The 14,056-nt window shown below is 47.4% G+C and overlaps 1 protein-coding gene across 2 annotated transcripts in view; it reads left to right on the top strand.

Moving 5' to 3' along the window:
* The window catches only part of WWOX (WW domain containing oxidoreductase), an 886,111-nt gene that overhangs the window by 658,108 nt on the left and 213,947 nt on the right, over positions 1 to 14,056 (top strand). The window contains exon 9 of one of the 2 annotated variants that reach the window (XM_043436488.1): positions 7,064 to 13,337. The exons of the other annotated variant lie outside the window; for it this stretch is intronic. Coding sequence (XP_043292423.1) covers positions 7,064 to 7,216 — 153 coding nt within the window. The 3' untranslated portion in view covers positions 7,217 to 13,337. Of the gene's footprint in view, positions 1 to 7,063; positions 13,338 to 14,056 lie in introns of those variants that run through there. 2 annotated transcript variants of the gene reach the window in all.

Below are 14,056 nucleotides of genomic sequence, written 5' to 3'. Positions count from 1 at the left end.
CTCCTGGCCATTTCCCTGATGATTCAACTAGATTCAAACACAGGAGGGAAACTCTTAACTAGAAAAGCTTTGCTGGAATGTCTAGAACTAGGAATAATACAATAATAATGGCACGGGCTCTTCTTTCCTTTTCCATGGAATATCAAGGTGTCCTCAGATGAGTCTTAAATTTTCACAGGTGACATTCAGAAGTAGACATCTTTGGGAATAAAGAATCAATTTGAATCGAGAATTTAAATCCGTCGTCCGGTTTATTTTCTTAAATATATAACCTCAACCTTCAGAGGGAGATTGTCTGTCTTTATGCATGTGAAATTACGCTTTGCTGAATTTTAATGCAACTGAAGTTTCCACGCCAAAAAGATCAAACTCAAGTTTGAAAGTCTATACCCTGCCCCAAAGTTGATGTTTCACTGGTGTCTTTTTTAAAAGTTGACGCATAGTTAATTTACAGTGTTGTGTTCCTCTCAAATGTACAGCGCAGTGATTCGGTTTTACTCTTTTTTTTTAATCTCTTTTGGTTATACTCTTACTCTTTAAATACCCTGCTAATCCTCCCCAAATATCCTGTGGTCTTTTCACCTTAATAGTTTCTCCCCCTTCTTGTTCATTTTGTTATGTTCCCTGTTTGATCAGACTCCTGGTTTTGTTTCTAAGATTCTTTTTTTTCAAGTTGGCATCATTTTTTTTTTTAGCCTCCGTGTGTACCCCTCCCCCCACAATCATCCTAACATACCTTTGACTTCTTTCATTCATTACTTTCCAGAATCCTGAAAATTCTTTCTCTTTAGGCCTCATTGTATATGTGTGCTATGGGCTTGGTAGACAGAAGCTGGCTGTAATTAATAGGCACTGAACATTGTGGGGAGCTTATCCTATAGACCCCTTGACATTGGTGGGGGCCAGTCCTGGCTCTTACCTTAACTTCCCTTGTGACCTTGCACATGTCATGTTCTCTCTCCATCTATCCACTTTCTCCTCCTTCCCTGCAGGCTAATTAATCCCTGTCCCACCTTCCTCGCAAGCTTGTTGGACAATTCATAGAGCAACTAAACTGTGAAGCCCTTTTCAATTACACCATGCTCTGGGAACACGCGGCCATCTAATGGAGTCCCTAACTGAGGTGATTATTCAAGAAATTCTTCAAATTACTGATTTCACTTTCTTCCCTCCTCCTCTCTGCAAGACAGTTCAGCCGGTTTTCCCTTTCTGTGCCTGAAGGAAGGAGTCAGGGAGTTTCTGGACCGGCAGAAAACGGCCAGGTTTGGTTTTGCCCGTCTTTAGGCGATGAACGGACTCCAGCACTCAGCCCAGAAGAGGCACTCTGTGCCTGCCTTCATCCTGGAGCGCTGGAGAAATGTAATAATTACGTGTCTCGGTTCTGCAGACATGATGCCAGCCTGCAAAACTGGGGGGCACATTTACTTATCAGATGGTCGGGGGTCCACGTGGATGAAGCATTCCATGGAATTTAGCAGTAGGCCTTGGAGCAGGAAGCCAGATCGCGATGTGAGAACCACTGTGGGGAAGGGGTCAGGGGCAGAGGGGGGTTCTTAAACGATGACCTTCTCCACGCTGGTAGAATGGTTTTCCTTCCTGGAAGATTCAGGTGCAATAAAGCTGTAGGAATTGCTCCCATCGACATTAAATATGGATTATGAAGCAGGAATCTCTTCCCCCGCCCCCAGTTCTGTCTTCGCCTCCATAAAGGAGTAGGTTAAAAAAGAAAAGTTCTTTTTTTTAAAGTGTCTTACTGCTCAATAAATCCCTGCAAAAAAAAAAAGCGGGGGGAGTTGGTGGGGGGTGAGGGGAGGAATGCACATTAGTCTCCCATTAAAAATAGATCAAAAAAGTCCCCAAAAGAAATCCCCCACAACAATGAAATAAATTAGGATAATACAACTGGAGGCCTACAAATGAGTTTGTTAAATGTTATATTTTCTCAAGCCACTTAGATTTCTAACTTCCTGTTTCTGCCCGAAGCAGTAAAGGCAGAAACACTGTCATTAGCTTCAAAAACCACTCTTTTCAGCCCCTAGCTGCATTTATTATTATTTTTCCCTCCCCTCCCAACCATGCCCCCGCATTTATTAGAGCACAGGTGCATTCTGCATCCTTTTTTATGTTAAAAGGAGCCAGAAAATGCTCCCTTTTTCCTGCTCGCAAGAGCACAGTGGCAAGTTGAGCAAAAGCAGGCTTGGTTGGGTGGGGACCTTGAGGCCAAAAGCGCTTCAACAGGGGGGAGGGGGGTCGCCTGTTACAGCTTTTCAGAATGGCCCCCCAATAATGCTGGGGTATCTGTACAGTCCACTCTCTGATCATATAACCCAGGATCATGACATACCAGGGGATCAACCTTTGTATTTTTCAATAAAGCCGTTGCTTTGTCTCCTCATTGAGCCCCTTAAAAAGAGCCAAAAAGAATGTGGTATCTCAATGTTATTTATAACAGTTTTTTTTTTTTTTTTACCTCTTGCCTTGAGGGCCAAAATCAAAAACCCAATTTTAGACCCATAAAAGCCAACCTCTGTGTATAAAAAGCCCTTAAATAAAAAAATTCCAGAGCGGCTCCGGAGTGTCCTCCGAATGGGTTCAGGTTGATTGACCTCACTGTGGATATTTAATTATGTCAATGAAAAAACAGCAGTAATTAAATCTATGTCTTAGGCGCTGGGTCCAAGGACATTCTAAAAGAAGGCAAAGGCAGGGGGAGGAAGGAACTTAAGACACGCAAGACAGAGGGCCAGCTAGCCGGCAGGGGGAAGGAACGGAGGCTTTACGATAAGAGAATGGGGTTTAGATCCATCTTGGTGGCTGTGTCATCGCATCTCGCATGACATCTCAGCCTCTCTGAGCTTCATTTGCTCACAGTGGGAATAGTCATGCCTGCCCCGGTGGTTTGATGGGAAGCTGAAAATCACTGAGTTCTCCTCAAAACCTGGCCAAGTCGGAGGCTTGTCCGCAAACAGTGGCAGTGGTAGCTCCGATTTACTGGTTGCTGCCATTTAGGAGACTGTTCACCATCCCCCCCACCCCGCCCAGCAAAGAGGGTCTGTCTCCCTTCTAGAAGTTTCCTTCATGGTGTGGCTTAAGTCTTCATGCCTAGCAGGTCTCAGAACCCATGTCTTCCCGGGGCGGCCAGACGAAGCAAGGCACATCCTAAGGAGAGAGCTGGAGGTCAGCTTCTAATTGCAGGTTGCTTTCGCAAACCTTCCAAATGAGGAAAGGCCCTAGCCCCCACGACACCTCTGCTCCAGGTTTCATAGATCCCATGAAAGCTTCTCAGGTGGCTCAGTGGTGAAGAATCCGCCTGCCAACGCAGGAGATGCATGTTCGATCCCTGAGTCGGGGAGATCCCCTGGAGGAGGAAATGGCAACCCACTCCAGTATTCTTGCCCGGAGCATCCTGTGGACAGAGGAGCCTGGTGGACTGCAGTCCGTGGGGGTCAGAAAGAGTCACACATGACTAAACTGCAGTGGCAAGCGTGACGGCCCCGCTCCGGGCTTCATAGATGCCCATGGCAGCCCTGCTTGTTCCCCACTGCCTCCTGACCTCTCTGATGCGTTGCCCGTCTAAACAGTGGAAGCTTTCTGCTCCAACTGGGGAGAGGGTCCAGCACCCATTTTTCAAGGGAGCCCCTCCGAGGGCTTTCTACAGGCTGACCTGTGGCCTCTCAACCTTCCTCCCGGTGCTCCTCCCTGGGTTTGCTTGTGCTGGGTGACACAGCGCCTTTGCATCTATAACTAAGGTAATTAACCAGCTGAACTTAAAATACGGAGACGGTTCTAGATTTTTTTGGAATGGATCCAGTGTAGTCACCAGAGCCCTTTGGAGCAGAAGAACAAGGTGGAGGAGGAAATCAGGGGGGTGGCAGAGAAGAGGCAGGCAGATGACCAGTGCTAGAAGGATTTGATGTCCTTTTGAAGACAGTGGAGTGGGGCATTGTGTGGCAAGAAATATGGGCAGCTTCTAAAAGCCGAGAACAGCTCTGGCTGACAGCTGGAGGAAATAGGGACCCCCGTCCCACACCCACATGGCACTCAATTCTGTCAATAACCCGAGTGGGACTGAAGGCAAGTTCTTCCCCAGAGTCCCCACATAAGAGCCGGGAAGGCTGACACTGGCCAGGCGCCGCTTTGGCCTCGGGAGACCCCAAGCAGAAAAGCCATCCAAGCCACACTGCGCTTGGTCCTGGGACACACAGCCACAGTGAGATAGTCAGTGGATGAGTTGTTTTGGGGTTGATGGTAATTTCTATGGCTGAGGCTGAAACTCTAGTACTTTGGCCACCTGATGCGAGGAGCCAACTCTCTGGAAAAGACCCTGATGCTGGGAAAGATTGAGGGCAAGAGGAGAAGGGGGCGACAGAGGACGAGATGGTTGAATGGCATCACCGACTCGGTGGACATGAGCTTGAGCAAGCTCCCGGAGATGGTAAAGGACAGGAAGCCTGGCGTGCTGCCGTCCATGGGGTCGCAGAGCCGGAGACGACTGAGCGACTGAACAGCAATAATTTCTGTGGCAATGATACGAAATGAATACCCTGCCCTCGCCCTTCCCCAGGCTGGATCTCCACCAGCCCTCAGTCTGTTGAGCTCACATCCCAGTATTTCTCAGCATCTGGCCTCTTTTCTCCTCCCGAGAGAATCAGCTCTCCTCATTCAGTAGAATTGCTTTTGTTTGATTATGAGCGCGTTCAGAGTCATATTCAGCCTAATTATTGCTTTTGACGAACCCCACCATATAATGTTGTATGTCATGCTGTACTACTTTTAATTTCACAGATGAACACATTCCTATTCTTTGAATCCCCCTCTCCCTGTCTCATGTTAACTCCATCTGGACAAAGCTTCGAGGTGTAGGGCTGGCTTCCTCCAAGCTGCTCGCCACAGCCACCGCAGATTCTCCCCGAGGGGCACAAATCTGAGGAGGTTTCCCTCTTGAATGATGAAAGCCTTGAAAGTGATGAAAGACTGTGTTTGAGTTTGTTGTGCTGGAATCTCGGAACCTCAGGAATCTCGGTTGCATGTCACTCCCCATCTATGTCCCTTTTTGGATCTCGGACTTACTGTCTTAAGAGTCAGAGCAAAATCGATTGTTTATCATAAGCCAGACAAGGGACCTGCAAAGGGCTTTTCATGCATTATTTAACTGAAGTATCATACTCCCATTTGGCAGATGGGAAGACTGAGGCTCGTGGCGTTCCTAGCAGCCCTCAGCATAGTGCAGCATGGAAAGCCAGGCCAGGACAGCAGAAAGCATGTTGTTAGCTATGAACACTGCATGTGGTTTTTGTTTTGTTCTGGTTTAAAAAAGAGATATAACTGATAGATTCTAGCCAGCCTGTCCTGTCCATCCTTTGTTTAGGATCTCTTGTGTCCAGCCTTAATGCATTACATAGTGTGTGTGTGTGGTGAGTACAGTAGAGAGTAGGGCAGGAGGGGAGTTGGCTAATCAATGGTTATTTCCTTGAGGAAAAATGAAAAGAAAAGTGGACCACTTTTCAGTGTTTGCTCCTGCAGATGTTCAGGGCCTGCCATTGTTCTGAGAGGAAGGAGCTTGTTTGTCATCACCTGCTGATGAAATTGGGTGTGGGATTGGAAAGCAGAGTCACAGCAGGTGCACTTGAATTTGGGAAGAGATGAAGCAGAACCCTGGCTTGTTCCAGGTCTATTTTTTTTTTAATTCTATTCGGATACACCACACGCACAGTCACATGCACACATATACAGACACAGGTTTTGGTAATAAAATCTATGAACTTCTAAAGTGGCACAGTTAGTAAAGAATCTGCCTGCCAATGCAGGAGACAGGGGTTCGATCCCTGGGCCAGGAAGATCCCATGCAGAAGGAAACAGCAACCCACTCCAGTATTCTTGCCTAGAGAATCCCATGGACAGAGGAGCCCAGCTGCCTACAGTCTATCAGACTGAAAACGTCGGACACAGCTGAGCACACCGTTTTTGGGGGTTATTTTGTTCTTTTTCTAAACCCATAAATGATTTGACTTCAAATGACTTCCATTATGTGGGGTAGAAATCCAGAGCCGGGATCCTTTTTGCTTGGGTCCTACTTACTGCCAGCGTTTTCATAATGGCTTTTCTTAGACCCCTGCCGTGATAAAATTGGGAGTTTTCGAAAGACATCTAAAATGACCTACTGGCATCGTGCCCAGGACTTTGGGAAACTTGAAGAAGCTTGACACCTTTGGGAAAAACCAGCCTCTCGTGGTACCAGCTCTGCCTCCCCCCTCTTATTATCTTATTATCATGCGAGCAAGGTGTTGGCCTGGGGTTTGGTGGCTGAGGCCTGAGAACTGCACTGCAGAGAATGCTGCCCCGCCCTCCTCAAATTCCTCCCGTGATTTCAGCCCCACTCGGCTTCCTCGCCAGCAAGACATGCTCGGGGTGGCACCCATCACAGCAGGGCAATGAGGAGAAGGGGCAGATGAGACTGGCCTTTTTGTTTTTCCACTTGTGGGTGACAGCAAATGCATCCAACAAGCTGAGGCCAAAAAAGGGGGAATTTGCTGTTTCCCAGCACTGGGAAGCTGAGGGCTCTGATGCAGTTTGACCCCGGGGATGAGAGGACCTGCCCATCATTCTGTCTCACTCCCTCGTCAGCTGCGCTTGGCTCTTCATGGGCAGACAGGGTCCTTCCAGGAGGGTGGAAACGGCCACCGTGAGCCCACATCCTTCCTGTTCAAGGAGCTGCAGGGAAGGAGCATCTCCTTCTCGACGGTTCCAGCAAGTCCTGCGTCTGACTCTCTGTGGCCCTTAGTGGATCTGGTAGATCTCTTTGGCCCTTCGTAGATCTGTGAGCCAGCCATCGTGATCTGTCTGGACCTGGAGGGAATGGCACCTTACCCCTGCGGGAGGGGATCGGCTTAGGTTAAACCGTATGACTGAGAGGGATGGCGTAAAGAAGGCGTGTTATTGCTGGAGAAAGCAGGGTGGACGGCAAGACAAAGACAGCAGAACTCCGTTACAGCAGCTAGACCGCAACAGCGATACCCGTTCCAGGGGGCAGTGGCAGTCTTACCTGACGTCCGTCTCGTTCCAGAGTCGTCCCCGGTGGAACTGGACATCATTCTACCTGGGAGAGGATTGTCCCCTGTACCTGGGAGCCAGTGATGGGAGCCGCAGACGGAGGCCCGTGGAAGGGAGCAGAGAAAGGGACATCCTTGCAGCCATGAAGGGGGCCAGCCAGGGGTGAGGGGCCAGGGCAGGGCAGACCGGGCTGAAGGGCAGTTCCCGGCACCAACTCGCCAAGGGCCGGTGGCCGCCTGCTGGCCCTGGAAGGGTGTGGTGAGGGTGGGCCGACAGGCGAAGCTGGCGGGGAGTGGTTCCCCCTCCATACCATTTTCAAACACAAGGGGGTCTTCTTGAAACTCGAATCCAGGTGTGTCTTTCCCACGCCCCCCACTTCCAGGTAAACCACACCAATGATTTTGTTACTCTTAGGATAAAGATGAACCTCTGAGTCACCCCTCTCCGGTAATCTAGCCCATGCCTAGATGAGACCCCTCTGGTCTCATTACTCACTGCTCTCGCCTTAAATCTCCTCCTCTTACCACATTGACTTTCCTTCAGTTTCCAGAACTTTCAGAGCTGCCTCCTGCCACAGGGTCCCTGACTCATGTTAGCCTCTCCCTTTCTTTGCCGCTTCTCATGCCTTGTATTTTAACTTAATTGCCACTCCCTCCAGGAAGCCTCCCCTGATTGCATCCAGTCCTCCTGGGTGTAGGAAACAAATCGTTTCCTCCTTGTCCTCTTGATACCAATGGACCAGGCTGCAATTGTTCCATTGATTTTTGTCGTTATTTGCAAGTTCCTGTTTCCCCCACCGGACAATAAGCTCCACAGGCTCTGTGTTTGTTTCGGTTGCAAACAAGCATTTGGGCAGCAGTATGGCCCTAGTTCCCAAACAGAAGGCTCAGCAGTCAACAAACGTCTGTTGAATAAGTCAGTGAGTGAGTGAGAGGATAAGGCTGTGCTTCAGAGGTACTTGCCTGGGCTTCCAGAATAGTTCTGTAATTGCAGGATCCAGGGGGAAGCCTGAGCCTGCATCCTGAGATGTTTGACCCAGCAAAGACCCACGTCTGTCGTGACATGTCCCTCATTTTCCTCATGTTGTTTTGTTTTCTTGAAAATTCTGCCTCTTTCCCCCACCACCCCCGCAAGTAGTTGTTGGTGGAGGGTGGGGAATAGAGGTGCTGGCAGTGAAACAGACTTAAAAGTCAGCTGAGTTGACCTTTCAGTTCAACCCAAGATGACCGACTGTTGACACTCAAACCTCCTAAGTACAGCCTTTGGGAAGTTCAGCCCTTGTCCCAATCAGACAGGACGAGGGCTATCTGTGTGTTCTCCGTTGGACCTAGACTGGACTGAAGTCCATCCCTGGCCTCTGTAGGATCTTGGATTTGTGAAATGAATCCATACTGCAGGCACAATTGTAGGGGCACTTATTTAACCTACTTTAGGGAACAGACTCTTCTCAAAGGCTTTATACACTAATTGTATGCAAATAGATGCTGCTAATTGCAAACACACGATTCCAACCTAGTCAGATTAGAAGCCTATTCATCAACAGTCCCTTCAGGACCCCTGCTTCACTCTGCGGTTTAAATCACTGCTTTCTGGCTCGTATTACCGTCTTTCTAACCCCTGCCTGCCGTTTGCCATTGGCTTTCTCCAGACGTTAGCGAGGCCCTTAGACTCATTGAGGGCAGAGACTGTCCTCCTCACTAACGTCCTGCTCAGCCCAGCAGGTGCCTCACAACAAAACAAAAGCCCTTCTCGAGGTCCCTCTCTGTGCCAGACCTCGGGACGGGCAATGGCAGTGGTCGACTTTTCAGGAATGCCTCTTTTTTTTTTTAATTTTTTTTTTTTTCCAGATTTGAGCCAGCCTGCCATTCTATCCCAGCTCAAATTCCGCCTTCTGTGAGGTGTCCAGCTGTACGTGATCAGCTTCCCTTCCACTCTTCCGTAGCATTTTTGTTTGTCTTTAAGCCTGTTTTCTTTTATTGGCCATGCGGCATGCGGGATCTTAATTCCCTGGCCAGGGATCGAACCCATGGTCCCTGCAGTGGAAGCACTGAAGCTTAACCACTGGACCGCCAGGGAAGTCTCTTCCGTAGCATTTTGTCTGCAGCATTTATCTGACACTTTTCACTTACTGCCTTATATTATATTTGTTTTTATTCATTGATTCAACCATCATTTGCTGCTGAATCAAAGTCCCTGTGGAAGGTGCTGCAGGGGACAAAAAGACGAGACATGGCCCTCGCTTTTCATATATTATTTTTCCTATTCAGTGACAACATACATCAAGGCAAGGACCATATCTTATTCATTTTCTAGTCATCTTTTTTCTTTTTTTTATCTTCCATAAAAAGACATGGCAGAGTAGGTCTTATTGCACTTCTTTTTTCAATGGATGGATGGTTGGATGGATGGATGGTTGGATGTTTGGATGGATGGATGGATGTATGAATGGATGAATGAATGAATACTTGGACAGATGAGTGGCTGGCTGACTGGATAAATGATGCATAGATAGATGAATGGTGAAATTCTTGTGTTTTACTGAAAATCATTATTGATACCCTAGTGGCTTGTTAGAAATAATGTAGTCACCCAAACGTCCCATTTCTCTTATACACTTGTGGAGCATTGGTGATATGCCAAGCCCATGCCAGAAACTGGAAATACACAGAAGTAGGAACAGTTAAGATATAGACCTGGCCTCAAGGACCGCTTGGTGTAGGAGCAGAGGCCCATGAACAAAGCCCTATGATATGGGAGTTGAAGGTGATGATGGGAAGGATGATAAAAATGACAGTGCTACAGGAAGCACAGATACTTCATCCATTTGTTCTTTCTTGGACAGGGAGCTCTACTGAGGGATGACAGTCGAAGGCTGGTTAGGATTCTTCCCCGTGGAAAGGAGCTTTGGCAGTCAGGGTCAGAAGGATCGGCTCTAGGTGTCAGGGGCTGGTTCTGACAGAACCGGGGAGCTGGATCTCTAGGGATGTTCCGTGTGTCTTCATGAATGAGCCGCCAAAGTGTCCTCATAGTCTAAAATGGATGTCTGCCATGTATATTGTTCACAGTTGACCCTTGAACAACAGGGCTTTGAACTGCGCTGGTCTGCTCATACACGGGTTTTTTTTCCGTAGTAAATCCTACAGTACTACACAATCCGAGGTTGGTTGAATCCACCAGATGCACAGTCTCGGATGTGGAGGGATCGTGGATACGGAAGGCCAGTGATAAGTAATCCATGGATTTTCCATCGCGTGGAGGGCCAGCGCCCCTGACTCCTGCACTGTACAGGGTCAGCTGCACGGTGTCCCTGAAACTGGCCCGGAGGAGCGCTGGGGTGACCCCCGGGCCAAAGGCAGTTGCGAGGTAAGGGTCCTAGAGGCCCAGAGAACTTGGACCAAAAGAGATTCTGTTCTCACTAGAGCACGTGAGCATGGGTTACCGTCAGGACAGTAAAAAGGCCCTGCTACCATGGCTGCCACGCAGAAAGTAGGGTAACTGGCTGTTTTAACCACCCTGTTTTTCAAATATTCTTTGTATTAAATCCATCTATTTCCACGTTTGAAAACAGACTTTACCTTGTAGAGCAGTTGTAGGTCCACAGCAAAGTTGAGAGTCAAGCTATGCCCAGGTCCCATCCTGGTTCCGCCCCTCCAGGTGCGCCAGCTCCCCGGCTCCCAGCGCCCCCACATCCTGACCACCCAGAGTCCATCCTTCACGTCAGCCGTCACTCCCGCCGATGCTCAGGCTGTGGGTTTGCACAAACGTATCACGACGTGGGCCCATCATTACGGTGTCGTAGAGTAGTGTCACTGCCCTAAAAATCTTCTACTTTCATTTTTTTTGGGGGGGCGTATGTATTAAAAATTACTTTCGAGCTATTGAGTTTTGAAAGTGTGCCACAAACAAGACATCTGGATTCTTCCCAGCGCTGCCCCAGATCCATAGAAAGAGAAGAGTCAGCGTGGAATGCATGGGGGCTGCAGCCGCTTTCAGCAACTGTCAAGGGGCAAAGCTCAAATGTGGGTTTGAGTCATTCAGAATTCTGAGAAAGAGGATATTTCCTATAGAAAGTCTGCCTTCGCTTACAAATGCCATTCTTCCAAATACAGAGGTGTGTTCATCAAGAACAAATTTGCTGGCCGCTTGGGGGTTCTGTTCAGCCTTCAAGATCTCAACATGGTCATGTTTGCTAGCCATGTGCTTTATTGAACGGACTTGCCGGACGTGATATTTACTATCATCCTTTATCTCTAGGTGATTTACTGCTGGGGAGATGATAAACATTTCATGTTCATACTCAGAACATCAGACACACCACGAATCTGGCGTTCTGAGGGGTTTGCACTTGAAGAGGCGATATTTTCTGAGATGGGGCACGTGACTTTTCCAAATGACCACACCTCCCTCCCTTTTTGTGAGGAAATAATCACATTGCGATCCCCACACACATGACGACCAGATGAATTCCCAGCTAATTCCCATCTCCTGGCATTCTTCGGAGGTCCCTAGGAAGATTTCTGTTTGCTGGAGCTGAGGTTCCTGTCTTCTTCCTTAGCTATAAAAAATCAGTCACCAGCATGGGTGCTGCAGGCCTGGATCTGTCAGCAGCCAGTGGCCCACAGCAGAAATAGAGATGTCACCTGTCTTCAGGGCCGAGACACCAGAGCAAGTGTTTCTCTGGGAACCAGGGGCCTCCACCACTGCACACCTTTAATCTTGGAATTTCTTTCCGCCGAGATGTCCGTGATTCGTAACTCAGTCACGTTCCCGGGGACTGTCTCTTCAGATAGATTCTCTCTCTAAGAACTTAAGTCAAGGGATCTTCAAACACTCGCTTGATTTATGTACGTGAACCTCTCGCTCAGGGAAGGAACTTATTTGGCAAGCATCACCCGAACAGAGGCCCGGAAGAAATAATTAGGACTCTCCTCCCTTTTGAATCTCACAGACTCCCCGGCACAGGCGTGGGGGCCCGCGTGTGCGTGTGTGAACTAGCGGAGCAGAGTCTGCGGGGGGCTGCGTGGCTGATCCCAGGTGTCCCACTTCTTTTGTTTGTGCAACAACTCAATTCGCTGTCACCGCATCAGCATATTTCGCCGCGAATTTCAGCGCCCTCTCACTTTCGTTTTACTTAATGCGCTTCTCCATTTTCCCAAGGCCACCTGAGCTGTTGCCCTGCGCATGGCATGCTGGCCTCAAATAACGAAAATTGCCTGCGTCTTGGTATCTAAGCCTTCATATTCTCCCATCTATTATTTCGTCCTATTGTTCCTTAACTGGCTCATCATTCACGCGGTGAAGGAAATTCCATTTGGTCCTTTTAAGACCGCCAGACTCGCTGACTTCAACACTCAGCCCCAGCTACTTCTAGAGATTTCGGTCCTTTATTGAAATGGTCCTTTTAATGTCATCTTTAATTTAATCAAATAGTGTCATCAAAATAACATTTACTCTATTACTGCAAATTCACTGCATTATTAACTAGTGTAACTAGACAAAAAAGATGGTACAAACCCCCATGGAAATATATACTTACTGTAAAAATGGATACAGTTCATAGATGTTCTATATTTAATTTGCAGTTTCAAAGCACTCTCTATGGAGAGGTTTTATGGTTCTGAAATAATTTAAAAACACACGTTACTCCAACTCATAGCAGGTCGTTTTTGCCAATTTGGGAAGTTGTGGTGCCTTGTATGTAACAGAGGAACCCAGACTGTAGTTTCTGACAGTGGGGTGCCTCTCCTCCGTTAGGAGTGGGGGCCAGCCCCCCACCACAGGCAGTGCAGCCACAGACTCACCAGCTTTCCTCTGATGTCCTCAAACTGCCCACACATGAAGACCACAGTGTTTGCCGGCGTCACTGGGGTCCATGTAGCTTGATGAAAGATACGAAGTCATCGAAGTAAGTCAGACAGAGAAGGAGAAGTGTCCTATGACATCCCTCATGTGTGGGAATCTAAAAAAAAGTGTTACAAGTGAACTTACAAAACAAAAAGAGACTCGCAGCCTTAGAGAATGAACTTATGGGTGCTAGCAGGGAACAGATGGAGGGAAGGGATAATTAGGGGGTTTGGGAAGGGCATGTACACACTGCTGTATTTAAAATAGATAACCAACAAGGACTTACTGTGTAGCACATAGAACTCTAGGAAATGTTCTATAGCTGCCTGAATGGGAGGGGAGTTTGGGGCAGGATGGATACATGCATGTATCTGGCTGAGTCCCTTCACTGTTCACCTGAAACTATCACAACAGTGTTAATTGGCTACACCCCAATACAAAATCAGAAGCTTAAAAAATAAAAATAGGTAAAGATGATTCAGAATATTAGAAAGAAAAAAACAGATACCAACTCATCAATGTCACTGTGAATACTTTCATCAGAAAACAGGCCGAATGGGACAGAAGCAAAGGGTAAGAGTGTTATATAATTTAAAAATCCTTCATTTGATTCCAAAGAGAAATATGGACTGGGTTCTAGATGCTGAATAAATTATTTGCTAGGCCTTAGTTTTCTGATCAGTGAAAAGAGAGAATTCTGTGATAGCTAGACACATACTATCAAAATAATCCAGTGTTTTTAAAATGCTTATCTGCCAGTTTCCCTTGAGATCAATAATATCATCTTCCAATTAGAATTTTTGTTATCAGAACTTGCCACAAGCTGTTTCTTTGTATAGTTTGAAACTAAAAAAATATCAGCAGAGCATTTCTATTTCAAGATTTCCATTCTTCTCCCTGTCAAGAAATTCTCTTCTTAGAATGATATTGGAGAGACTTAGAAATAAGAGCATTAAACTAGAGTCATTTATTTTCAAAAGACATGTATTTTTCACCTGTTGCTGGACTTGCCACCAGTCAAGTGCAGCGTGAGGCCCCGAGAAAGCAAAGACAGATAAGATCAAGCCCTGTGTCTCATGGAACTTAGAGTCTAGTTGTGGGAACAAATGTTTGAAGAGAATTGTTGACAAAATCAGGTTTAATAGAAGTCTTCAAACAGTTA

This window comes from Cervus canadensis, chromosome 18 (genome assembly GCF_019320065.1).
Source record: "Cervus canadensis isolate Bull #8, Minnesota chromosome 18, ASM1932006v1, whole genome shotgun sequence".
Classification (NCBI taxonomy): Eukaryota; Metazoa; Chordata; class Mammalia; order Artiodactyla; family Cervidae; genus Cervus; species Cervus canadensis.
The sequence above is the reverse complement of the archived record's forward strand: the minus strand, read 5'-3'. Positions and strand labels throughout refer to the sequence as shown.